This window comes from Zootoca vivipara, chromosome 7 (assembly GCF_963506605.1).
Source record: "Zootoca vivipara chromosome 7, rZooViv1.1, whole genome shotgun sequence".
NCBI classification, from domain to species: Eukaryota; Metazoa; Chordata; class Lepidosauria; order Squamata; family Lacertidae; genus Zootoca; species Zootoca vivipara.
In genome coordinates, this window is record NC_083282.1 from 49,832,743 (window position 1) to 49,860,719 (window position 27,977).

Sequence of the window (27,977 nt, forward strand, 5' to 3'; positions counted from 1 at the left end):
GTGACGAGGCGCCACAAGCTGTATAATGAAGGTGATAGTCGATGTGAGACCTAAATGGTGGCTTAGTCACATTCTTGTTTCTCATTGCAGTTGATAACCTTCTCCTCCCTGAGAACCGGGCTCACCTTTCGTTGGAGGTACAGCTGAAGGAGCTACTGGAAAAGCTGGATATGGTGAGCACCATGAGGTCAAGCGGTGCCCGAACTCGCCGCATCCGACTCTTAAGACGCGAAATCAACTCTATCCGGCAAAAGCTGGCCCAGCAACACAATAAAACCCTGCCAAATGGAGATCCAGCTCCATGGGAGGAGGGGCTGGAAAAGATGCTACAAGGAGAACGTGATGAAGATGGAGAGAAAGGTGAGTTGTTTCTCTGAAGGAAGCAGTTCTGGTTGTACTGGAAAGGGCTAGGTAAATGTGAAGACCCAAGGGGATCTGTGCACATTAATTCCACACCAGTCTGGTAGGCAGAAGTCACTATGTAATTACTGCCTTTGACAACAAACTCAAAAATCATCTTGAGAAATGGAGAGCATCAAGAACAGCCTCAATATAGCATTTGGTAAACCTGTACATTTTTGGAACAAGGGCTGGAGAGTTTTGGGCCTGAGGAAGAAGCAGTCAATGGTAACAAGGGTTGCCAGTCTCAAAGCTTTATGGTGATTTGGCAGCCTTAGAGAAATGTGTTTGAAAATCTTACCCTAGTTTCTAGAGGTCTGCATCACAAAGACACCTACAGTTGAAGTGTTAATTTACCTCCTTGACAGTCTCATCAGGAAGAGGTTAAAAGACTGAGAAGGCTGTCAGTCTCATGTCCTAAGTGTGTCTGCCACCTGTAGATACATAGTTGCAACAATGGGCTGTGAATGTAATAGCAGGAAGGAGCTGTGACATAGATTGATGCAGAGGATAGTGGACAAACTTAGGCAAGGGACCTTGGGTTGTGATCTCACCCATGGCCATCTGTGAATCAAAGATAGTAGAGACACTTGCAGAAAGAATAGTGCACAAGTGGCTGCTGCCAACCATGATCTTGGTTTGCTATTAAGTGGTTCCATTTCTTTATATTGTTTCTTAAAGAGCATCATTTAACAGTATCTGAGTAGCTGTCTAACTTCTCTTAAAAACAAAATGAGAAGCCAGTAAAGATGGAAACTGTAGTATATACAAAAGAATAACCATAGAAGCAGTCAGGGTTGGCCTTTGCTGTAGGGTGGGACAGTTCCCCTGGCAGGAAAAAGCAGTTCAACCTTGCCTTGCCTTCCAAAAAGGCTGAAAATAGTCAGCTGACAGCAGTTTAATGCCATTAATTGTTACTGATAAACAGTGTTAGCATGGACCTGCCACCGTATTCTCAGAAAACGTGCCTGCATTAACAGGAACTGCTGTTCTCTCTTGTATTGTTTCAAATCTCCAACCATGCTGAATTGTTAAGGAAAACTCTTTTTCTCAACTCCTGCATGTTTGCAGAGCTTTACATGTAGCCACAGAGCAGCAAGCCTCACTCAGTTGGCACAGCTTTTGGCATCAGTCAAATCTATAACACATGCAAATTCAGAAAGAATAGTGGATGCTGGTGCCATATGGCTGGAAAGTTCAAAGACAGGAAAAACACACATGGAGTGTGAAGCAGGGCCCATTAGGGGTGTGGCCTAGGGAGAGTTTGAAGTGCCAAACAGAGTGGTCTGTAGGGGCATGAGGTTCCTCCGTCCTTCTGTACAGTTACACATCCATTCTGAAATTAACCAAATCCTTGCAAAAGTGCAACTTCAGTCATTACCTTTGTATACCACCCTTCATCCGAAGATCACAGGGCAGTTCACAACATTTTGTTAGAATTACAGGAGCAGCATAGTCCTCCACCTGTGGGTGGTAGTAGCCCTGTCCATTGTTGATTGGATAGATATGTTTTGGGTACTACTCTAGCTACTTAGCCTGTGTCATGCTGGGAGGAAGGAGGAAAAGGGCCGGGTTTGCTTGAGAATCCAGGGAATGGGGAAGGCTGTTAAGGTGGAACAAATAGTAATTTTCCCTCTCTCTGCTGCTTCTGAGAGTATGTGAACTGTTGTGTATATAGATACACACACACATGTACACACACACACACGTGTCCTTTCATTGGACTTCATTTGTGACTTTTTGGTACATAGGTTGCTAAAAGTATATTAAATTCCTTACCCTACACCCGGTGTAAAAATGGAATTAAAAAACACTAGCAAAATGCAGATTGAGATTTTAAATATTTTGTTACACACCTCACTGTTTGGTGCTTTTAGAGCTCTCTAAAAAGGGGCAATAGCTGTGAAACCCAAAATTTGTTGACTAACACAAAGTCCTAAGTGCCTGGTCCATGAGAGCTATATGGGCCAGTTAAAGGTCAGGCCATGGTTAGAGACATAGCATTTCCAGAAAGTTTGAAGCCATGGGCTGTCTGTGTGAATATGTTTTTTCCATTTCCCCCAGAAAAAAAACAGAAATTTCAGGGGGACATAAAGAATTCTGTTTTATACACACACACACACACACACACACACACACACACACACACACACACACACACATATACACACACATGAGAAAGAGATCACTTGTTCAGTTTAATTACAATTTGAATTTACTTTTTACTTTTTTGCTGTTTTTTTTTTAAGTTACAAATGAAAGTACAAGCTGCTGAGCAGTAAGGAATCTCTTTGGGTTTGCCAGTTTATGGGGAACAGGCAAATAATAAAAAGAAGAAACAATTAATATTAGTAAAACAAAGAACATTATTATGTCTTCTCCAGTTCTCGACAGTGAAATTTAATGTCTCATTTTCTGAGCTATTGCTATGAATTTCAGTTCCTGCATCTTCTGCTTCTTCATATTTGTCATCACCATACTTATAATGAACTTCTAAAATCTGAAGGTTTGCCTGGATTGAAACAAACATCTCTACCCTTTCACAGGCAAATGAGCCCCTGACTGAAACCACCTTCCTTCTCTTGTGACAATAGCAGTACCCCCAGAGGCAGAAATGCATCTTGCTGTTTCATTTGAGAGTTGAAGTCTCAGTTTACAACTCAGGACTTGATTGTCCTCAGTGTACAGGAATTGTAATCATCTGATACTGCACATAGTCTTAACATAAAAGTCTTCCCTTTACATAATTTTAAGAAATCATTGGGGGGGAGAGTAAATATATGAGCACTTTATCTTAAACTTTGTATTTGTCATTCAAACATAATCTATTTTTTTGAACAAAACAAAAAGCTTTGGGGGGGGATGAAAAATGTTGAAAATGTTGAAAAAAATGTTTCTGGCTTTTCCTAGGCTATCACATCTTTTGTCATGGTTGCAGCAGATGAGAATCTGTTTTGACTTTTGGTTAATGGATCTCAGAAATCTTAATTTCTCTTCTGGATTGCTTTGAGGAATATTTAAAGGGACATTTTGAAAAGTTGTTTTCCTTTACCTTGAGACACTCCCTCCCCCGACGACATACAAATAGGGTCTGCCGTCTCCTGGTGGGGGATTAAAGTATTCTTAACTAGGGAAGAGCTTCAGTATGAACAAATTACCTCATGTTTATTGTTTTGGTTAAATCTACAATAATCTTTAGTTTATAAGCGTACCACTCTCTGATTTTGAACCGCACTAAATAGGACAAAAGGCTTCTTAATATACTTTGAATTCAGAGGTGCTCTGTGCCCTCTTTATGAGGTTCTTACAAAATTCCTGAATGGTGACATTCCTTCTTAAGGGGTTATAGTCATCTTAGCAGCCATGCTTTCCCACAGCGGTGGCAATCCATGCTGTTTAGGTAGTCGAGGGAATATCTTGTTTTCCCCTGCTGACAACCAGAACATTGCACAGATAGCAAATAGTGCTTGAACAGGAACAGAACCTTAAAAGGGGGAAGAATGAGTGCTAATCTGTGACCTCATTGCATCATGAATTGGAATGAAATGCTTAGACACTGAATTCAAGAGGAAGGAAGGCTCACTGGAAAGAAAGCTGAGCTTGGATTTGGTAGTTTAATGGTCTCTGGGTGTTTTTGGTGACCGCTTAATACAAGGACAATGACATACAGCGCCGTCTTAAGCGCCCCTGTTGCCATGGTGCACCGGATCTCTCTGGCGCCCTTCCGCCCCGTTTCCCAGCGCGGTGGGTGGGTGGGCGTGGCGCTGCTGCGCGGCGGGCGGGCGGGCAGGCACAGCGCGATCTCTCCGGCGCCCTCCCGCCCCGTTTCCCAGAGCAGTGGGCAGGTGGGCGCCACGCGCAGCTGCGCAGTGGGCCGGCGAACCGGCCGGCCAGCGGGCGGGCGCAGCTCGCGCCGCCCTCCTGGCGGGCCGGCGCCATGGTGCCCTGCGCCACCGGGGGTCTACGACGAGCCGGCCCTGATGACATAGTTTAAAGGGAAAAGAATACACAATTAACTGTTTCCCATTATTTGCAACATGATTGAGGTCTTTGAGAGACTTTTTTTGCATTTGAAACTCCTCTTTTGATGTTTTCTAGTTCTCCCATATCTCTTTACCCTCTTATGTTAAACATGGCTATGTAGAGTTTAAAATACCTGAGGAATGAGGGTCTGAAAAAAGAGTTAAGAAGGTTGGGGAATTAAGCATCATGCAGCCTGAACTTCAGCATGTAAACTTATAAGCAAATTCCATTAAATTCAATGGGATTTGCAGTCTTGTAACGATGCATAGAACTGTCACCATAAATAACATTGTTGGTTAAATGACAAGCATGTTGACTGGCTCTCAAGAGGATGAATATTTTTTCTTCTGCAGAGTGCCATAGTTATTATTTTTTTCACCTCTGAGTGTCTTTCTTTAGGCTATACAACAAAAGTTAGTTTTTACCTGCCACTTACTTTCAAGCCTAGAAAGGGGCAGAAAGGTGTGGTCCGTACTTTGGGAAATACTTTCTAAAATGTTCAAGCAGATTCTCTTTCTCTTTAGCAGATGACACCAAGCCCCCACTTCCCCCCACCCTGGAGCCCACAGGACCTGCACCCCCCCTATCGGAGCTGGACTCTCTGCAGGACCCTCCAACACTCAAACCCATTAGCGAAAGCAAGTCATTGAACAGACTACATAAGCGGCTGAAGTCCGAGGGCGAGCTCTTTGATAAGAAGACACTGCAGAGGGAGAGCCACGCCTTCCAGCGCTTGCTCAGCGACAACGGCCTGAACGGATTGGCCCTTCAGGCCACGGGCACTTCTGCCAGCCCCCCGTTTAGTGGAGTGGGCAGGCGGACGTCTGTCCTTTTTAAAAAAGCCAAGAACGGGGTGAAACTGCAAAGAGGTCTGGACTGCTCCCTTGAGAATGGAGAGGATCACAGCCAGAGTGGGCAGCTTTCCCCCTCCAGCGTAGAGGGTGAGCGGCCATCCCGGAAACGGCCACAGAGTGGGAGCTGCAGCGAGAGTGATGGCGAGAAATCCCCCAGGCAGGCAGGAGTGACAGGTGACTCCCCTGAGCTTTCATTCCTCTGATGTCTTGGAAAGCCAGAGATCCCCAGAGTAGAGGTGTCTTGTTAGCTGCGCTGCTTGCCTGCTGGCAAGAAGTCTCCACGCCTTTGCAGCATTTCTCTGAGTCCCTTTGGGAATTGAGTTCTGCCAAATGTCTGTCGCATGAATCCCAAAACTAGCACCCAGTTTTATTGTACTAAAAGATGAGAGGAAGCTATGGGCTCTGGAGCAGAAAATAGTTTTATATTGTAGGGGAAGGCATATTAACCAGCCTATAAATCTCTGACTAATTTGGGAGTTTTCTTCCCTGATGCCTTTACCATGCTAGGCTGCTTTTGGGAGAAGTGTAATACCTGCACCTTTTTCAACCTTCAGCTGAATCAGATAACACATCTCTCTCCATTTTTAATGTATGCATGTGTGAACTATTTATTTATAGTGTAGTGAACCCTAACACTATTGAGAATTTTTCAGGGAAATCAAGTGATGTGAAAAACTTACACCATATTCTTATCCACTGTTTCTTTTTCCTGGATCTTGTGCAGTCATGTGCCAGAATTGGACAAATGGATATGCAGAGGGATAGTAATGGTTCTGTGGTGACTTATAGGTCTGGAGGATCTGGAAGGAAGCAGACAGTGTTAGGGAGACTTGGCAAGCAATAGGGTCATAGTATTGATCTGAATGTGTCCCTGAGCTCAGGCTGTTTTGCACATGTTTACACATTATTGGAATAATCTGCACACGATTACTCACAAGTGAATGTGTGATTTGATGCTATTGAAAAGCATACTGTTTTGTTTATTTATTTATCAAAATTTTGTCCCATCTTTCCATCAAATGTTGCTCAAGGCAGCTAACAGAAATAATAAAAATACCATAGGTAAAGGTAAAGGGACCCCTGACCATTAGGTCCAGTCGTGACCGACTCTGGGGTTGTGGCGCTCATCTCGTGTTATTGGCCGAGGGAGCCGGCGTATAGCTTCCAGGTCATGTGGCCAGCATGACAAAGCCGCTTCTGGCGAACCAGAGCAGCGCATGGAAACGCCGTTTACCTTCCCGCTGTAGCTATTTATCTACTTGCACTTTGACGTGCTTTCAAACTGCTAGGTTGGCAGGAGCTAGGACCGAGCAACGGGAGCTCACCCCGTTGTGGGGATTCGAACCACCGACCTTCTGATTGGCAAGCCCGGGGCTCTGTGGTTTAGCCCACAGCGCCACCCACGTCCCTAAAAATACCATAGCATGTAATTAAAGGCAATAGAACAAGTTTAAAAATATGTAAAGACAAAACAAGTGTGCTCACTTCTGCTTTCTTCTTTCAGAGTAAGCAACTAGCACGTATCTTTTCTTAGTCTTTAAAAACAGGGACCAGTTCTGAAGCTCTTTAGAGCAATCTGATGGGATTTTTGAGCCATTCTCAAAAAGTTGAATGACTAACTATTTATAAAGCAGTATTTGTGCATGTGCTCATATGAGCACTTAGACTAGTGATCCTGTGATTTATCTTTGAAAGGGGCACAGAGAATCAAGGAAGTGTTTGGTAAAATAGTGCCGTGCAATCTCATACTGAGCAAGTGTAGTACTACCTGTCAGAGGTATGCAACACCTTTTTTAGCTAGCAGTTACTGATGTTAAAGTAGTAGGTGGAATCTCCCATTTAGCTACGTCCCAAACTTAGGAATGCATGCTAGCTTGCACTTCTCTATTTTATGGTTTGTGTGCTTCACACTGTTTCATTTATTTAACTTTATATAACAAAGACTGATAGTGGGTTACAATTTTAAAAATAAAAGCATGAAGTCCGAATGCAAATCCCAATAAAAACATCTCCACAGGCCTTAACAGTTCTGGAAGAGCCTCATGCTGAGACTTAGCACATCCATAGGGGGAAACAAGTTCATAAGCTTGGAGCCACCGCTGATAAAACATTGTATGCAGTTTGTGCACAGAGGAAACGAGGGTGCTCCTTAATTTATTACAGAGCTGGTGATGGGATATAAGAAATAAGACTGTCTCTTTGATTCCTCAGGTGCCTTTATAGGTCAAGTGTAGCACCTTGAAGTCTCTGAATTGTATAGGTACCCAGGGCATGCTATGGAATACATGTGTAATGTGCTCCCAGGTTCCAAATTGTACAGCAGTATTAAGGCCTAGGTTGCCCTGATAATAATTGATTCTTTGTTGGCTACAAATGCCTTTAAGATGGGCTGTGAAGGTGAGTTGTCCCTACTAGCTCCCCTCTCTACTTTATTCTGTGCTATGCAGCAGCTTTGTGTGGTATTGCTTAACTTGTGTATTGCCAGTTATGAAAGTGATAACCTATTCTGTTGGGATACTGCTGTGTCCTAGTTGGGTTGTGATGCTAGTCCAGCTTGATAAGATGCAGCAGTCATTGCTCCCCATCCTAAACATTTGTTTGACAGCTCAGTGACTTTTGAACTGAGCTACAGGATGGGTAAAAGAGATGTAGGTGAAATTAGAGGAAATTAATTACCAAATGTTTCTAATAGTTTTTTTCCCCAATTTGATTTTCCATTTTCCTGCTGATAAAGCACATTTGTCAGCAGGGGACACATGGATGGAATATTACACATCTTTCTCACCTGCTTCCAAATCTCATATATCATATTTTCTAAGTCTGGGGCTACAGTGAATCTTACCTGTGCCTGAGTTAAACTTCATTGATGGAGTAAAGGATTTTCGTAATCAATATGTTGAAACTCAAGTCAAAAAATTAAGAGAAATCTACACTTGCAGCCCTTGTTTCATCACTTATTATTCCTCTTTGTCTCTCCTTGTCCTGTGATGATATAATAATTTTATATATGTACTTTCTCCTCCCAGAGTTGAGGCCTGCTCTTTAATTTCTTTATTTCTAAACCCAGTGTCACTGAATATGCAAAGGCTGTTAGGCAGATTGCACTCTTGCCATGAGTGAGGCATTAAAAAAGAAACAAATAAGGAAGGAGAACATACCTCTGTGGGTGACCAAACCTTCTGGGATTATGCAAGAGCAGAAACAAACACATTCATGCACCCCCAAAGGAAAGTAATGAGGTATCTAGGGGATTGCTGTATACTGGATATGAGCTCAGCCTGTGTTTAAAACAAACAGTTAAAAAGGCGAAGAAAAAAGGAATTAGCTGTGAAGTCTTGAGCTGATGACTGGGATGAGGGGCATTCCCAATGTTAGCACACTTGACCATAAGGTACAATGCATGAAAAGTAGTACTTCTTTCACAAGGTACTAATGCCAACCCCCCCCCCCCCAAGTACTAATCAGGATCATCACTGCAGATACAGACTGTACTACATTACTTATTCTCAGCATATACAGGTTATCACTATATGAAAAACTTGGCATGCCCAAAGCTCAAGTTTCCTTCCTATCAATAATCATAACCAGGTAGCAGATGACATGCAGAATCAAATCCAGGTTAACTATACATTTACGTGCAGACCTCTGGAATTGAAAATGGTTTTTAGAGTGTAGGGGGAGAAGCTTGGCAGATACACAGATGGAAAATGTGTCTTCAATCAGCTGGTTGGCGGTATTTGCAAAGCCTCTTTTGCCCAAACCTCACCTTTACCTGCCCTATACCTGACGTCAGATGTAGGGCAGATAGATGTGACTTGGCTGAAATGGCCTCACAGACCAAATGGGGAGGCGTAGTGGGCCTAATTAGGTCTGCAGGCTGGAAGTTCCACATCTGTTGTCTAAGGAATTTTTAAAATAGCATTGTATATACAGTTAGACTCATTCTCACATGCATTCTTCTCAGCACCAGTGACAAATGGCTTCAGGAAACATATGGAAAGTGGGTCCGACTCAGAATGCAGTTCTGGCCTCGGTAGTGGTCTCTCATCTGACATCTGCAGGTAAGTCGTCTTCTGGGTGCTTTCACCCAGAAAAAAACACATTATTTTCTTGCTAATTTCCCAGTCTTTTCTTTCTGTTTATACTTTTAGGTGCCTCTTACATCCATATCAGAGGCCAGAGGGTTTTTTAAATAACAAAATCAGCATTCCAGAGGAATTATGGCTGCACAATCTTGGTTTAGCTGCATGTGTGCTGTTTAGCATGTGGCAGCTGAGAGGTGATTAGTTCCAACCCTTGTATTCTAGGCAGTATAATTCTAGGCAGTATATAGTAAATTGGTCACGCTGATGCCTGCATTACTTTCTCATTCTTTATCACCAGTGTTTTCCATTATTTTGTGTTTTGTTACCAGTCTATTGTTGAGATAAGCTACCTTTTGATCCCAAGATGGCTATAGGGTCAAGAGTAGACCCCAATCCCTTAATAATAATTAAGTAGTCCTTAATACTTAGCACAGTCTTGCCAATAGCTTGCCTATCCCAAGTGAGCATCACTGCCAATACCATTCTCCCTCTGGATTTACATCTGATCTTTTGTCTGCAGAACAGTCAATTCAGAGCCAGCTTTCTTGCAGTGTTTGTTCGCTTCTGCCCTATCACATCCTGCGTCCAATGTCTGCAGCAATGCACAGCCTGCCTGAATTAGCTTGCTTCCCACCTTCCCTGCCCTTTGCATCGGATCCAACTCTCCTAGGAGCAGCCGATCAGATCTATGATTCACATGAATTGCTGCCTTTCACAGTAAGGTTTTAATTGCTGCTCTGACTTGCCCACGTCTGGTTATTTACCAAAAGAAAGGCTGCTGAAGTCCCATATCAGGTCCAGATATTATTGGCCACAACACCATTCTATCCACTCCTCTTCCTTCACTCCTTGAAGCTCAAGCTGTATTTTGGAGCTAAGCATTGTTTTATCACTTGGCTCTCTTTTCACAGTGGCCAGACTCCGCACAAACGTAGCCGAGGAAAGCCTGCTCTTGCACGAGTCCCTTTTTTGGATGGTGTAAATGGAGACTTGGAATACAGTAGCTCAGGTAAGGAAAACAGTGTTGGTGTTTCTTAAGCACAACATGTAGCTATAATTTGTACAACTAGGTTATGGATGTTATTTTTTCCTGCGAATTGTGCCAAAGGAGACTTAGGTTGCAATCCTTCCAACGCCAGCAAAATAAGCATTGTTGAACTCTGAAACTTATTTCCAAGTAATCATGCATAGGACCAGTTTCTAAGCATGCTCTTTACATTTGTTGCCAGTCTTATAGCTTGCTATTTTTTATAACAGGATCAGTTCCACTGTAAAGATGTAGGTAAAAAAGTTTGGGTGAGTTCTATAATGAGGTTTTCATCCCCCCCCCCCAGAAAACTCCCCAGATGTTATAGCTGTAGAGAAAACCTTGAAAATGTGTTGTCAATATTTGGAGAAGGCTCAGGCCATAGAGTGGGGCTAATCAGGGGTTAAATCAATGGAGCAATAAGCATTTGCCATGATTACTCTTATGGTTCCCTGCTTCCTAGTCCTTCCCCAGCTGACAATCCAGTCTCCAAGCCTACTTCCTAAATGACCTATGCCAAGTTTTAGCATTCTAAATTCTTCAAAATGAAGTGTGTGTGATAGGAGGAAGCTCATAATTTGGGGAATCGAATAAATTTGGCAATGTTGCCTGAAATATATATTCAGATTTAATTTCCATAATTTATTCTGGGCACAAAAATATTTTTGCATGTTGCAGAATTCATTCTTTTGTGGAAGTCGCTTAGTATGGCAACAGCCAATGGTAGATTTTACCTGTATTTTTCTCCGTGGTTGGGTCTTGAACCTTGTCCCAAAAAGGCTATGTATGCTCTCATCAGCCCCTAAACAATGCATATATTGCCTAACTACAATTGCCTCCAAGTAGTATAGAAGGATGGGGGACCCAGGTGGTACTGTGGGTTAAACCACAGAGCCTAGGGTTTGCTGATCAGAAGGTCAGCGGTTCGAATCCCTGTGACGGGGTGAGCTCCCGTTGCTCGGTCCCAGCTCCTGCCAACCTAGCAGTTCGAAAGCACGTCAAAATGCAAGTAGATAAGTAGGAACCGCTACAGCGGGAAGGTAAACGGCGTTTCCGTGTGCTGCTCTGGTTCGCCAGAAGTGGCTTTGTCATGCTGGCCACATGACCTGGAAGCTGTACGCCGGCTCCCTCAGACAATAATGCGAGATGAGCGCGCAACCCCAGAGTCGGTCACGACTGGACCCAATGGTCAGGGGTCCCTTTACCTTTACCTAGTATAGAAGGATACTATGTTGCTGCATGTGGTGTACATAAAACAGTGATTGTGAGGAGCATAAGGGAATTTAAGCCTTTGCCTGGCCCTGGGGGGATGACTGGGCACTGACCTCAATGGGATTGTTGTTGGCTTTGCCATTGATGGCGTGGGAGTGTTAGCGTGGCAGCTTGCATATGATGTGTATTGTGATGCAGGGGCTGTTTTCCCATTGTTATAAGTTTATCGGTTCCCTCTTTATGTGTGTGGCATGGCATGCACAGTCCCCATTAGGTGAGTATTCCCCCTGCTTCTAGAATGTTGTGGGCATGTCTGGTTTTATGCTGTTTGGGGATTTTCCTGTGTGTTTTCCTCCTTGTGAGCTGAGCACACATTGGATATGGCAGCTATTCTCCTGACATAATGGTAGCTTGCCTTCAGTACTGGGTCAATGTGAGTACAGTGGTGCCTCGCTAGACGAATTTAATTCATTCCACGGGTCTTTTCTTATAACGAAAAAAATCGTCTAGCGAATCCCATAGGAATGCATTGAATATTTTCGAATTTTTTTTTGCCCATAGGAACGCATTAATTGAATTTCAATGCATTCCTATGGGAAACCGCGATTCGCTAGACGAAAATGAATTCGTCTAGCGAGGCAACCTCCGCTAGAAAAAACCTTTTGTTAAGCGAGGCACCACTGTATAAGATTGCACTGCCTGGTGTGCAATGTATTGCCTTTATACCAGATCCATTCTTACAAAACTTTTTGTCTACTTATAAAAGGAGGATGGTAGGATAAGACTTTGCCAACCTGGCGTCTTCCAGGTTTTCTGGACTGCAGCTCCCATCAGCTATGCTAGCAGAGTTGCAGCCCAAAGCTTCCTGAGGGCACCAGGTTGGCAAACGTCCTTAGATATTGTTGTCTTATGAGAAATAGTTGCTCGTTTTTAATTAACATGTTCGGCCTGATTTCATTTTTCAACCTGCTAGTTTAATCAGAAGTGATATTTAAGATGCAGGATATGTTTCCTCAACTTCATATTCATAACAGCAGCCTTCATCTATATATCTGCAATTGCTTTCAAGGAAAAATGTTATTGTCATGGTAGACTATGATTCTAAGGCAGTTCATATTGCGATTCCTTAGGTACAAACCTACTGATGCCCTTTGAGGAGCACACAGAACTAGAACCTCTGGAACTTGTATGGGCAAAATGCCGTGGCTACCCTTCTTACCCGGCGTTGGTATGTATACCTGGTTCACAGCTACCTTCTTTCCATGGAGGACGTCTTGGTGGCCTATAATGCTAAGCTTGAAATGTAGTTTCAGCTGTGGAGGGTGGAGAAGATGTTCTCTGGAAGAACCCTACACAACGCTGAAGCTTTCGTCATGAAAACCTGGGGGCCTCTGAGCTATTGTTTCATGGCTAGCCATATTGTTACTTTGTTCCTTCTAATCATTTTTAATGTTCTTTATGCCTGCTCCATATTTGTTAGCTGCCTTCCAGTGCTTTGGTAGAAAATAAATATACAAATAAATGATTCAGAATATGTAGTAATCAACAATCCTCTATCACCATATGTTTAGCCATATGTCTAGTAACATCCACATTTCGAAACATGGAAGGATAAACAGTGATAAAAAATATAATAAACAATTTTAACTGCCATCTTGGTGCTAGGAAACCCTGGATGATTTCCTCTTAACCAAAAAAGAAACAGACACCATAATATCATTATTGTGAAATATTTAAAAACACCTGTGCAATATAAATACTTCATATGCCTACACAGTAGAAAGACACAGATTTCAGTGGGACTGATTCCCAGGTACAGGTGTGTAGCAGAGGTGGGGAACTGGATCTTCCTAGCAGGCCAGATCATTATCTCCCTCACCCCCAGTGGGCCAAATTTGACAGGTGGGTGGGGAGCCCACCTGCCAATCGCCTGATGTCACAATGATGTAAGGTGACTCTCTTTTGCTTTCACAGTTTTAAATCATACTGTGTAGGCAAATGCACATCTCTCAAAGCACCTTTCAGAGTGCTCCTCAGGAATGAATAAAACCCCACTGCAAACTGCTCAAAAGATTGTTGTGTCTTGGAATTATTATTTTTTGCGCACACAACTTTGCAGGTGCTTTCAGTCAGCTGATCGGGGGTGTCTACAAACCCTTTTCAGCTGAGCCCAGGTCTTTATCTGCAGTCCACCAGAAGTCAGGTGCAGGGCTTGGTTGAAATGTTCTGTGGGCCAAATTGGGGCCACAGGCCTGAGAGTCCCCACCACTGTTAAAAGCTAATAACAAAATCTAGTTAGAATAAAACATTCAAAAAATAGGTTTCAAGTTAGTTGAATGAGATGTAAGGCACACAACCCACTTAAGTGCGATAGGCATCATGTGTATGAATATATAACAAGTAGCTTGCTTGTGCTTTACAATAGTGATAATTTAAAATATCAAAACAAAAAGTTATGGAGCACGTATAGCATACAGCAAAGTCATTCTGTAAACATGTATTTATGTAACAGAAAACTCAAGTAAAAGCTCCAACAATGAATCCCCCACCTATGCCCAAATGCCAACAATGTTGAGTCTAATTATCAGCCAATAAAAGCAAATGAACTGATAGCCAGCTTGAATCAATAGACTTGTACCATAATGAAACTGGTGTGAGTGAGAGTAGGATAGTGGGTAAGCTGGTATGGTGTACTGTCTCTTGAATAAAGTTATTTTGAAATCTACTTTGCCAAAAATTATACAAGCTTCTCCTTACTTGTTCACTTATCGTATTCTTCAGTAGGGAATAACAGAGAAATGCTTACTAAGTTTACTCTAGACTGGAAAGTGTAGATCAGGCATCCACAAACTGCGGTCCTCGAGATGTTTTGGCCTACAACTCCCATGATCCCTAGCTAACAGGACCAGTGGTCGGGGAAGTTGGGAATTGTAGTCCAAAACATCTGGAGGGCCGAAGTTTGGGGATGCCTAGTGTAGATGAATGGTTGTTATTCATCTTGCTTTCCTTTCATTAAAGTACTTAATTCTGACCAATTGAAATACAGAGTGAAAATAAGTTGTGTTTTCTGAACCTTTTAGTTAAAACAGCTTCCAGCCTTATCACCTCTAGGCTCTGCCCTGCTGCGCATAATACTTTGCCCCTGCTAACTTCTTCTTCACAATTTTCTTGGATCCATGCTGCTTCCACCTAAATGCTCAGATGGTTGTGAAGATTGTTCCTTTAATTGCAATCAAGAATTCACATTCTACTACCATAGATGAGATTTCTTTGCTACCCACTCATCCTTTCCCCAGTTTCCTTGGGTGCTACAGAACAGGACTTTTATCTTCAGGCAGTGATCAGTGATGAGTTTCCATAGTATAACCTGTGTATTTTGCCTTGTGTTTTTAGATAATTGACCCTGACATGCCTCGCGAGGGCCTCCTTCACAATGGAGTCCCGATTCCCGTCCCTCCTCTGGAGGTATTGAAGTTAGGGGAGCAGAGGCAAGCAGAAGTTGGAGAAAAGCTTTTCCTTGTCCTTTTCTTTGACAACAAGAGGACATGGTGAGTAAATGTAAAAAGGTTAAGGAAAGAACATTTTTTTGACTGCAGAGCATCAAGACGTTATACTGATGAATTTGCAACTTAAAATTTAAGCACCCAGAAGTTCTTCCTTCCTCTTTTGACACCAAGCAGAGTCATTACACAACTTCATTCTTTTGGAGGGTGTACATATCACAATAGTATTCATGAGACTTAATTGACATTCCTTGAGAGTTTTGTTTCCAGTTAAAATAAATAGCAACAAACATGTCTGTAAATTTGGAAATAAATCTTTGCAGTCTGGGAGAAAACTAAGGCTTGGGATCATTGGAAATAGATTTCCTTGTGTTTTCTTACGCATTCTCACTAATAATTTTTGCCTGTATATGTGCTCTTGAACTGCAGGCAGTGGCTTCCACAGGAAAAAGTTATTCCTCTTGGAGTAGATGACACAGTGGATAAACTAAAGATGTTGGAGGGACGAAAAACCAGCATCCGCAAGTCTGTCCAGGTGGCATATGACCGGGCCATGATCCATATGAGTCGAGTTCGGGGAGACCACCCTTTTGTCACACCAAATTATCTGTAGGGACTGAAAGAGCCTTCTCTGCCCTCCCTGCTCTTTCTGGAAATGATGCCTGCGTCTATAGGCACAGTGAGTTTTGGGTCACTGATCAGTAGGGGATTCTCCCCTGCTTGGAAGACGGTGTGAATGCTATGTCTGCTTGCGTTCATAACAGAGATGCACTATTCCTAGTAGTAGGGAAAGCAGCTGTAAAGTATCTGATATGTGCCATAAAGCCTGTCTGGATTCTTTCTGAATCTGTCTCAATGAAGAGCCAGCAGGAAATGAAGTGATGTAATAGTCTGACTAGGAAGAGGATGTCAGGAGCAGCTGCACTGTCCTGCCGTGGCCTTGGTTATAGGGCAAGGGAGAAGCTGAACTCATTTGGCGATTGGACTGCAAGCCTCATGAGTCTCTTGTGTTTCATTCTTCAGCTAGTCCCGAGTTCAGCTAACGAAGAATTATCTGGAGCCTGCCTCGGCTATAAATAATCCTTTATCCTTTAGATGACTCTTGTGTGCCAAATTTAATATTCAACATACTTTTTCATGTTATTTTAAAAAGCACTGGTTTGCCCCACTGCATTTATATATTTAAAGGCTAGTCTAGAAACCTCATGCCTAGGTTTATATAGGTTTGTATGTTAGATCTTACTGACAGGAAGGATAGAGATAATATTTTGGTGGGTTTTCCCTCCTCATGCACATTTAAATGCACAGAGCTTTAAATATGAAGATGAAATCACTTGTGAAATGTTTTGTGTGGTTACATTTATGAAGTCAACTTCAGGTTAATAACATGTTTGAAACTGGGCAAAACAGTGTTTTAAATCTTCTTTTGGGAAGCACCTAACCTGCTGGAGCAATGCTGTTAAGGACTAAGATTTACTAGGACACAACAAAAACAGAACCTTTTTGGTTTTAAAAACTTCTAGCACATAGCTCCATTTTAGGGGCACTGCGTACAGAGGTTCTGTCCGAGTAAGAGCTGCCTCATTCGCTTCTGTACATCATCACCCTGACCCATAAAGCCACATGATTGCTGGATGCCTATAGAGGAGGCTGGCTGTATGTATGCAGAAACAGGTTTCCATGTGGCCATTGTGCACCTCATGGCATGTGCAGAGATTTCTCCCCCTTTAAATGGTGCAGTACCTGCTTGCATAGAGTGCCATGTGTGTATTGTGTATTGCCGTGTGGAGCTTTGGGTCAGGGCATTAGTGTCAAACTGCAGTTCCCCTTTGCCCTTAAAATTTCCCTCATCTTGTTTTGGGTTGAATTTGGAACGGTGTCTGTTTTCTTGCTCACCAGAACACATTGCAGTTTCACCCTTAGCTTCCCCATAAATATTTCATGCTCTATGAACCTTCGTTACTGGAATCTGTTAAAGTCAAGAGTGCAACTCCTCTGAGAATCCTGGCTTTTAACTTGCATGCGCTGGGAAAACAGGGAAAGCTGAAGTTTGCAAGTTGACAAAGCATTTCACATTTGAATTCTGATTTGTCTAGACTTCTCTATGTCTTTTTAAGCGTTACAAACCAAAGGTGCAAAGCAAGATTGTAATTTTAAAATCTAATTGTTTCTTTTCTTTTTAACTCAGTATTTTTTATTATTTTGATTTTTCTTCATACTAAAGAGATTGTGGAACAAAATGTTAATAATAAGGGGGAAATCACTGCCATTTCTATGTGGTCTACTTTTTTAAAAGTACCACATCTTATATATTGGGGACATAAAACCACACTTTATGGAAAATATCTGTAACATAAAGAATGAGAATAGGATTTTTTTTAAAAAAAAGTTGATAATGCCTAAAGAGTGTGGCTGTGGAAGGAACTTCTGTACATAGTTGTAAAATACTATTCTAAATTATTCAGGCCGATTGTTACCATTCTTGAAGTCCCCGGTTGTGTTGCTGGGTCTTTTGTATGCACACAGTGTAATTAATTTAAAGCAACATACACTTTTCCCAGGTTGTAGCTCAGCTGTGGACTTGTGACTTATGTATAACTGTTTTAAGATCTTGCATTTTACTTTTTTCATTTTTTAAAAATTACATTTTAAGGATTCGAATTGGCTAATATCCTGCTGTTGCTATGGGACCTAAACGTGACTTGTCAGTCTGCTGTAAAGCACAGATGGCTCTATTTATTATAGAAAGTGAGTTTATTTGCTTTCTAGAACTGTTTATATCAGATGGTATAAAAGAGGTAATAAAATTCTATGCTTGTAAAGAAAAAAATGCTAATTTTACCTACTATAATCTGACTGTCTGAAGCTATATTTTCTCTCTGAGAAATAAATGTTCTAATGTAAAATAACTAATTGAATTGTCTTGGGAGATCCTTGACCTGACAATCTGGACTTTGAAATGTAATGTGAATTTTCATGTCCCAAGCATTTAGCAGTTTTCATATACAGTGATGCCTTGCAAGACAAAATTAATTCGTCCCGCGAGTCGCTTCGTCTTGCGATAATTTTGTCTTGTGAAGCGCGGTTTTCTGCGGCAAAAAAAAAAACCTGCAAAAAAATTCGTCTTGCGAAGCATGGCCATAGAAAACTTCCGTCTTCTGAGTCACCAAAAACATAGCAAAATGCTTTCGTCTTGCGAGTATTTTGTTGCGCAAGGCATTCATCTTGCGAGGTACCACTGTACCTCATTTCCTGGAAACCTGTGTGTTCCCAAAGCTTTTCCTCAATTACATTTAAGTGCCAGATTTCGTAGAATGTTGAAAAGTTGACAGGTATGCATTTCTTTAAGGAATATGTGCACCATTTTCAAGAAAAAATCTTCCCAAAATGACATGTCAAACACACAATTACATACGACGTATGACTGTAAAACATCACAAAAATCTCAAAACAAGATTTGAAATCATTACCAAAAGCCCCGAGGACCAGCACTAATCCAGCATAAATATCAAAATTGGGCAAAAATTTGGTAGTAGTACTGGGAAATGGGAAGGTTTAAAATGCGAGGACACTAAACACATAAGCCTGGAAAATACATAAAGGGTGATGTTTTTATCTGTCACGTGTAGTTTGTCCCCACTCCAGCCCTGCCATTCCCAAACTTTCATGATTTTAGGCTTGCAAGGAAGAACTCTGAGGCTACTGTGGTAAATTGAACTTATGGGTAAGCAGCCTGTGTAATGTTATCCACAACAAATCTTTTTCCAGCCATGGAAGCATATTTCCAATGCTTGTGGATTGGGATAGAAATTGAGTATATGCTGCAGCAATCTCATGGTGATTTTCTGCCCATTGCAAATGCTGTGTGAATCCACATAACACATAATCAGTGTGTCAAACTGGATTGCATGAACTGGTTTACAGAACTGGGAACAGGCCACTTTATGAAATAGAATTATATTAGTTCAGCAGTGGCGTTTGTTATTGAGTCTGCTCATATGGGAAGGACTTTGGAGAGATGTTTTTCTCCTCTGGTTCTTCGAGGGCATTCTGGATTATCCATGGTAGAAACTCCTCTTGCTGGGAGGGAAGTGACTCATGTTTCTTGACATAGCTCCTTTAAGGAGGGACATCTCTCCTTTCCCCAGCTACCCTACCCAGTGGCAGATAAATCATTTGGGCTTGCATCCCTTTGTGACCTGTTGGTTTTAACAAGGCAGCACAATCCCAAAGAAACATCTGGACCAATGGAAGCTATTCATCAAGTCTTTATTGAACCTTGGATGCATAATCAGAGAGATCAAGTGATAATAACAGTATTTCTCTTTGGTTTGGTCCCAACAGAATGAAGAGTTTGACCACATGGCCAACTCGTATTCTGGTAGCTCCCATGAAGGAACAGTCTTCCTCACTCTATGCTCAATACTTGGCTGGCACAGACCATAGTCTGCTGTAGGGATTGGGTGCCATTCCACCCATCCATGTACAAAACAAAAGATGGAAGAAGCTGAAGTTTGTATTGATAGATTCTGAGTTTGTAGAGCAGTGACTAATAATCAGTTTCACGAACATCCAAAATATTGTGACAGGAGTGAAGAATGGAGCCTGATTGCTTCATAGGGCACATATGGTAATTGGGTGTTAAGTAATTTATTTGTGATTTGATGTCTTGAAGTCATGCAGGAAGCAAGACAGAAAGTCAACAAGTTCCTACCTTGTTGATTTATCCTCCATTGTCCCTTCCCCCACTTACCACCTTCTCAATCCACTTGGTGCATTTGTTGTCTATGAAAACTCAGACTATAATATGCCATTTAATGGTACAATCCTGTATTTAGGCCTATACAGTACTGGCTGGGAAGCCAAAAGGTATAAGGTGGGAGCAAAAAAAAGCAGGATACAACTCAACCAGTGAAGATACCCTAACACAACTTTGTGGGTATGCCAGTGGAACTCCATGCAACCCTGCACTGCCAGGACAACTCGGCTGGTGGAATGACCAAAAAGGAGTAAATATATGGGAGTGATGAATGAGTAAACAGATGCCAGCTCCTGTACTCTCAGCCCTACTCCTAACATCAGCATAATACCATTCCTAGAACTCAATAAGGACTGGCTCCTTGTATGGCTGGCTGAGATGATATCAGCCCACGATTGGTGGGCGCTGGTAGTGTTGCCCATGGGCACTGGGGGTGTGGCTGTTGTTGCGCCATTCCACGTTACTTGCTCCTCAAATTTGTGCTGGGCTTTGCTGGATACTGTCGATAAGTTACGCCAACCTTGCGGTGGTGCAACAAGACGAAGATTGCACTCTGCTTGTTTCTTAGGAGCACAATAGTAGTCTGCCACAGACTTAACCTCAAAACTGCTCCTCTGAGAACAGCTCAGGCAGGTCACACCCCACCACATCTCCCCCAAACCATTACTATCACTCTGTGGTTTCTGTTTAAAATAATTTAATTATATCTTAAATCCTACAAGGGCTTAGCAGCCCGATTTAATGAGTGAGCTGCCAATTTTGGAGTCAGAAAATAAGGTGGAATCATAGTTGTGGAGGAAAGCCATCTCCCCTTCCTCGTTGAGCTGGAGCTTCAGGATGACCCTGCAGGCCTGGATCTGTACCTCTTCCTCGGGGTGAATGATGAGTGAGAGGAGGCGGTCAGCTAGGCGGGAATCGTCCCCGAAAAGGACCTCATGAAGGGATGACTCATTGTACTGCCAGCTCACTGACTGGTACTGGGGAGTAAGGCGACCCTCACAAAGCCGTTCCACAAATACCAGCAGCTCAAAGAGAATATTTCCAGGTCGGGAAGGTTGGAAGAGGTGGAGGAAATCTGGATGGACCTTTAAAAAGAAGATCAGGTTGATTTTGTCTTAAAGGAAAGACAGCACACTAGGCCTGGGCCTGCAGGTCCTACCCGTCTGGATGACTAACTCCAGATTCTTCAGGCGGAAACCAAATGCCACCCTCCAGATCTTTCAATCTGGCCCTTTGAACTCTCCCTGGGCCACACCCTCCCCAGCCACATTCTACCCATTTTTGCCTCCGACCCTGCTCACTGCTGGTATGTGGTTCTCAGAAGGTTGCCCAGAGAGGAAGGCAGCCCTCAGGCTAAAAATGAATGTATGCCTGTTCTTCTAGGAAAACATCCCAGGCAGCAGGAAGGCAATGCACTGCTCTGCTCTGTTAATGCCGCTGCATTAAGCTGCAGCAGACCTGGAAGTCTAGTACTGCTGCCTTCTGGTACCTTTTGCTTCCTTCCTCTCCCAGGTTTCCCCAACAAAGACAGGACTGAAATCTTTACCTGGCAGTTCATGATGTCAAATAACAGAGCTTCCTTTTGGGCTAGCGTGCCAAGGAATTTTAGAACCTGCACCTGAAAAAGACAGTTGCAAGTATATCAACATTACAGGTGAGGTGTTTCACTCTTGTTTTATGGCTTCCACTTAATGCCCTCACAGGATTTAGGACAGGGATGAGGGACCTGTGGCCCTCCAGATGTTTTTTGAGCTACAACTTCCATCATCCCTTGATGATTGGCCATGTTGGCTGGGGCTAATGGGAGTTGGGAGTCCCACAACATCAGGATTTCTCCCATGGGTGTACCCAGCATGGGGCAGGGGGGGAAGCTGCCCCCCTAGAAGCAGGGCAGCTGGAGAGGACAGGCAGGGACGCTGCCTGCTGTGCTTCGCCTCAGCCTGCTTGGCTGAAGCGAAACAGCAGCAGCGGTAGTGAAGCTGCCTCCGTTGAAAAAAACCTGGACCTGGGCTAACTTCAGCCCACACTCCTTCAAGTCACAGCGAGCACAGCACAGAAAGTGCTGCCCCATGCATGCAAATGAGGTGCCACGGAGCATTGTGGGGCAGCACTTTCTGTGCTGTGCTCGCTGTGACTTGAAGGAGTGTGGGCTGAAGTTAGCCCAGGTCCAGGTCCAGGTTTCCTTCAACGGAGGCAGCTTTGCTGCTGCTGCCTCGTTTTAGTCACCGCTGCCATTAAAGGAGCGGGCAAGGCAGGAGTGCAAGTGTGGGTGGCTCCATGTGCTGCCTTGCAAATGGCCCCCTTTCCTCTGGGGGGCTTGGACGTTGACCATGCCTCCTGGGGGGGATACTGGCCATGTCATTGCCAGCTAGCCAATCGGGTGGCTGGGGGGGGCGTGGCTGGTGTGCCCCCCTAGCTTTGATCCTGGGTACGTCCATGAGTTCTCCATCCCTGATTTAGGAGTTGGGTACAAGGGATAAGCCTTGATACCTGACACAAAGTGTTTCCCATCTGCAGAATTTCCATGAAGGCCGGCATAAGCTTCCTCACTAGTGGAAATGTGTGCTCTGACAACGGCAGCCCATTCAGCAGCCTCAGCCCAGCAACATGCAAGTCGTGGTCCCAGATGCTGGCGACCATTTCAAGAACCTTGGGGACAAACTCCTGCAGAAAACATAGGGTTTTATGGTCACTGTGGGTTACTTTCTGTGACTGAAATGTGCCCTCTAGTGATACGAAAATGCCTCTTCCTTGCAGTTGTACGCTGAAGCAAGAAGACCACCCATTTTCTTCTTCTTATGGAATGATGTGGTAGGAACCATACTTAACAGATCAGATGGCCACAGGCTCACCTAACAACATTCAAATGTGCTCTTCATAGCTCAAACACTATCACAGATCTAATCCCATGAGCAGAGTTTTCATAGGACTTTCCATTCCTTTAGATCCTTTCATAGCTTCTCAAAGAAGTCCGTTCACTTGTTCAAACCACAAGCCATAGAATGATGAGACAGCAAATGATGTAAAATGGCAAGCATGCTTGTGGGAATCAAACAAGATCCACTGCATGTAGCCTGATACAGAAAAGCACTGTGGGGTACAAACATTCACCTGAATCCTAATTTTAAACTTCCAAATGCCAGTGAAGGCCTTGAGGGCATGCAGAGTCTGAATCTTGATGCCCATGTCTGGATCATCCAGGAAGGAGGCCACCAGTTTGATATCCTCATATGTACAGGCAGAAGCCTGGAAACATAGAGCACACAAAGTCAGAGGGATGTTAGGTTAGGTTTATTACATTTATGTGTTGCTTCCCACTAAAGAAAGTTCTAAGCAATTTACAGCCCAGATAAAAAAAAATACCCTAATAAAATCACATATGAATTGAAAACGTATTTAACAATACAATATCACAATAACACTCAGGAAAACAAAAGCACATTTGGTGTTGAAAAATGAGAAGGTTATTTCCAGGCAGGCCTTCTTGGAGAGGTTCTGTGGGGTGGGGTGGGGTGGGGTGGGGTGGGGTGGGGTGGGGTGGGGGGCTACTATGGAGAAGGCCCATCTCTCATTGCCACCCTCTTAACCGTCCTCAGAGATGGCACACAGAGAAGGGCCTCACGTGATGGTCTCAGGATCCAGACAGGTTCATAAGTGTGGCTAAATTTAAGCATGGACAAAATTCATTCATTCATTCCATTCATTCATTCATTCATAGCACTTATACTCCACCTTTGTAGCTCCAGACCAAAACCACTCAAGGCAGCTAATGGGAAATAATTAAAAAGACCATCAGAAGAAACGGCAAAATGCAAGCAAACAAGTGGCAGATAAAATTAACAAAAGAAAAGAAAAAATGGGGGAGAGGAAAGGAGAAGAACCAAAACGAAAAAGAAGCGAGACAGCAAAATTAACCCACATTCACACCAAAGCCCCACCAAAATTCCAGGTGGTGACCAAAGGAGCCAGGTGGATTTCTTGAGGCAGGGAGTTTCATAGGATTGGTGCAACAACTGAGACATCCTTTTTACATTCCCTTTTACATTCTGAGTCCTCCAAAAATGTGCATTCTTCTGAGGGATTTGCCTCTCACTTTGCAGCAACTAGACAGAACTCAAGACTGTTGGCCAAAATATGCCACCTTTAAACATGGCTTTACCCCAATCAGTCGAAAAATAGGTGTGTGTGTGTGTGTGTGTGTGTGTGTGTAAAACTCTCCCCCTGATCATCATTTCTCTGCTTGTAATCCACTATCCTCTCTCACACACACCGCTCTTTTTGCCTTAAACAAGACTCAGTCTCAGAGTCCTACTGGGAGATAAGTGGCTGGTGGGAGGGATTGCTAGTGGAGTGGGCAGTGGAGGACAGGGGGAGAGTTTAAATCAAAGACCCATTTTTAGATGCACAGCTTTGGTCATGAACAGTGGCAGACCTGGGGCTCTCAAATTCAGCAGTGCCATGTGTGATGCTAAAATTAGGTGCCCCCTCACCTCTCCCACTCTGTTCTACAGCATTGCTGTGGTGCCCCCTGGCGCCCAGTGCAGCCCAACCGGTTGTGCTACCTTAAAACCGCCTCTGTCCTGAACTTGGTTACATGGGTGAAACCTGGCTGGCCAACCCACACTTTATTTCCTTGGACTTGCTCTTCCACCCCTGTACTTTACATCATTAAGTTCTGGAGTCTCACCTCACTGTCCAGTAGATAAACACACCGGGTGATGCCATGGAGTAGCATATTCTTGGAGTAGTCATCTAGCTTTGGGTTGAGGGTGTTCAGGAGTCCCCTGAGTTCTCCAGAGTCCAGCACAGTTTGACTCTGGTGCTCTATGGCGAGTTCTAAATGCAGGAAAGGAAGGAAGGCAAGAGGTCCCCAGGGAGGCAAGGAGGCAAACAGAGCAGTGATGGTGAGCATTAAACTGGTGCTGAATGGAGCACGTCGTACTGAATGGAAGAATGTGTTTCGACATGGGAAGGATCAGAGCTCAGTGGGAGAGTATCTGCTTTGCTGGTAGGCAGCCCAGGTTCAACCCTTGATATCTCCAGGTAAAGGTAAAGGTACCCCTGACCATTAGGTCCAGTCGTGACCGACTCTGGGGTTGTGCGCTCATCTCGCATTATTGGCCGAGGGAGCCAGCGTACAGCTTCCAGGTCATGTGGCCACCATGACAAAGCCACTTCTGGCGAACCAGAGCAGCACACAGAAACGCCGTTTACCTTCCCGCTGTAGCGGTTCCTATTTATCTACTTGCATTTTGACGTGCTTTCGAACTGCTAGGTTGGCAGGAGCTGGGACCAAGCAACGGGAGCTCACCCCGTCACAGGGATTCGAACCGCCGACCTTCTGATCAGCAAGCCCTAGGCTCAGTGGTTTAACCCACAGCGCCACCTGGGTCCCTGATATCTCCAGGTAGGGGTGGGGAAAACCCCTGTTTGAAATGCCAGAAGACCACTGCCCATCATTAAGGAAAACACTGAGCTAAATAGACCAAATACTCTCAGTAGTATATGGCAGCTACTGACAGTGGGTAGTCTTCTTCAAAGGTCTTATGTTTATGCTATCTCCTGTTTCAGCAAAGTCCTCTCTCAGAGCTGTCCTTCTCAGGAGGAGGACGCTGCCATTGCGAGGAGAGCAGCCAGTCAGAGGGACCTGATATTTAATTCATGGCAGTTCACATTCCATTAAGCAGATTGCTTCAGCCCAGAGGGATGCACAAAGCTAAGATGTCTACAACTGGCACTTGCAAGGTGGGTATTAGAAGACAACACAGACCCCAAAAGAAGCAACTTGGCAAGCTAAAGAGCAGAGATCAAGAGAGTACAGTGGAACCTTGGTTTATGAACACCTCGGTTTACCAACTTTCGGTTTACGAACGCCGCGGACCCATCTGGAACGGATTAATTCACTTTCCATTACTTTCAATGGGAAAGTTTGCTTCAGTTTATGAATGCTTCAGTTTATGAACAGACTTCTGGAACCAATTACACACATGCTTCGGGTTAAGTAAGCTTCAGGTTGAGTACTCCGCGGACCCGTCTGGAACGGATTAATCCACTTTCCATTACTTTCAATGGGAAAGTTTGCTTCAGTTTACGAATGCTTCAGTTTAAGTACTCCGCGGACCATCTGGAACAGATTAATCCACTTTCCATTACTTTCAATGGGAAAGTTCACTTCAGTTTATGAATGCTTCAGTTTATGAACAGACTTTTGGAAACAATTGTGTTCATAAACCGAGGTACCACTGTTTTTCTAGATCAGTGAATTTAAGAGCAAATATATTCCTTTGCTGCACGCTTTCAGAGATCATGTATGAGATTTAAATTTTAAAAACTGTGCCCAATCTGGCTGGGGGAAAGGCCTTGGGTGTGGCCTTCCTGCCTGAACTCCATTGGCCATTGGTAGATATCTGAGAGCCTGTTTTATGGCTGATTAGCAGAACGTGGCACCATGCAATAGTGCATATGGCATTTGTTCAGCAAATGTCTATACCATTCTTATATATTCAGGTGGAGCCTATCCAAAAGACCAATTCCCTCCATACTGTTTGCTAGGAGAGCCAGTGTGGTGTAGTGGTTAGACTAGGACCTGGGAAACCAGAGTTTGAATCCCTACTCAGCCATGAAGCTCACTGGGTAAACTTGGGCCAGTCACTGCCTCTCAGCCTAACCTACCTCATAGGGTTGTTGTAGGGATTGAAAATGAGGCGGGGGGCGCACACGAGACTCATGTATGCTATTTGGAACTCCTTGGATAAAGAGCTGGGATATAAATGTGATAGACAGATGGTTGTTGAGAGTTAAACCAGGGCCTGTGAAAACTACCATGCTGGGAGCATTACATTACTTACTGGCTAAGGTAAGTGGCTCTGGGTTGTAGGGAGGGCTCTTGATCCCTGCCATGATGGTCTTGGCCATTAGGAAGATAGCTCCAGCTCCTGTCGCCGCAGATACCACGTTTTTTGTTGTCACCAGCTCAAAATACTTCATCTCCTCCCCTCGAACTCCCAGGGATGTAGATAGAGCCCTGGGTGCTGACCTCAAGCAGGCCCTCCAATGGAAATACTAGATTGCTCTCGGCATGGTTTGTGATGTCACCACATTCCACCAGGACATCTGTGACACACTGTCCGAGAAGGTGCAGGAAGCAGGTCCCCCCAGGTTCTCTGATATCAGTGCAGGAGGACATGGAAGCCTGTGCTGAGCTATGCAAAGGGAGCTGAATAACAACAAAGCTCATACCTATGACAAACTTAGTTGGTCTCTAAGGTGCTACTGGAAGGATGCTACTGTGTCAGACCAACACGGCTACCTACCTGTAACAACAACACAGTAATAATAATTGTATCCCTACCATCTGGCTGGGTTGCCCTAGCCACTCTGGGCGGCTTCCAGCATATACAAAAACATAACAAAACATTAAACATTAAAAACTTCCCTATACAGGGCTGCCTTCAGATGTGTTTTAAAGGTTGTATAGTTATCTCCTTGACATCTGATGAGAGGGCATTCACAGGATGGGTGCCACCACTGAGAAGGCCCTCTGCCTGATTCCCTGTAACCTCACTTCCCACAGTGAGGGAACTACCAGAAGCCCTCAGAGCTGGACCTCAGTGTCTAGGCTGAATGGCGGGGGTGGCTTGTGAATGTTTTCCCACTGAATTTTATAGTCAAAGTTGTCATACGGGCCACAGCAGGGTAGGAGGGAACCTGCCCCAGTTCCAGACACTGGTGGTCATCAAGGACAGGGGACTTTGCTCCCTCCTCAACAGCGTCCCCAAGTACACCCCTTTATTTTTCTCCCACAGAAGTGAATGGTAGTGGAGTGAGGGAAGTGTACCACTTTTAAAACAACTCTCCAGCCCAATTGATGCCCAACCCCCCAAAAAGAGATCCCATAGGAGAAGTACAATAAATCAGTCCATCTGAGGCTTCTGTTCTTAGAGACACCTTGCATTCCTTTAGCAGCCCCTGCAATTTATAGGCTCACCCTCCCATCCTATTGATGGCCAATCATAGATGCAAATGACAATATGCCAACTTTTCTGTACATATTGTGGTGATGCCACTGCTTTCCCACACCCCACCACCCCTCCATCGGTTGCTCACAATCACTCA

The 27,977-nt window shown here is 43.8% G+C and overlaps 2 protein-coding genes across 2 annotated transcripts in view; one reads left to right on the top strand and one right to left on the bottom strand.

The window, feature by feature from the left end:
• BRPF3 (bromodomain and PHD finger containing 3) overlaps positions 1–21,846 on the top strand; it is a 37,545-nt gene extending 15,699 nt beyond the window's left edge. The window contains exons 7-13 of the mRNA XM_035122495.2: positions 91–360; positions 4,950–5,450; positions 9,241–9,337; positions 10,273–10,370; positions 12,731–12,828; positions 14,994–15,148; positions 15,533–21,846. Of these exons, the coding sequence (XP_034978386.2) occupies positions 91–360; positions 4,950–5,450; positions 9,241–9,337; positions 10,273–10,370; positions 12,731–12,828; positions 14,994–15,148; positions 15,533–15,716 (1,403 nt within the window). The 3' untranslated portion in view covers positions 15,717–21,846. The remainder of the gene's footprint in view (positions 1–90; positions 361–4,949; positions 5,451–9,240; positions 9,338–10,272; positions 10,371–12,730; positions 12,829–14,993; positions 15,149–15,532) is intronic.
• On the bottom strand, positions 20,588–26,849 carry LOC118089103 (armadillo repeat-containing protein 12-like). Its single transcript, XM_035123517.2, has 6 exons — positions 26,711–26,849; positions 24,550–24,698; positions 22,974–23,108; positions 22,353–22,526; positions 21,409–21,480; positions 20,588–20,947 (listed from the first exon to the last, which is right to left on the bottom strand). Exons 1-6 carry the CDS (start codon positions 26,847–26,849, stop codon positions 20,588–20,590), a joined length of 1,029 nt encoding a protein of 342 aa, XP_034979408.1.
• Between the last annotated feature and the right edge of the window lie 1,128 nt (positions 26,850–27,977).

Coding starts and splice junctions, on each gene's coding strand:
- LOC118089103 (XM_035123517.2), bottom strand. CDS start 26,849: ATGAAGTATTTTGAGCTGGTGACAACAAAAAACGTGGTATCTGCGGCG. Junction 23,109..24,549: donor TTTATCTACTGGACAGTGAG/GTGAGACTCCAG, acceptor CTATGTTTCCAG/GCTTCTGCCTGTACATATGA. Junction 21,481..22,352: donor TGGGAAACACTTTGTGTCAG/GTATCAAGGCTT, acceptor TGTCTTTTTCAG/GTGCAGGTTCTAAAATTCCT.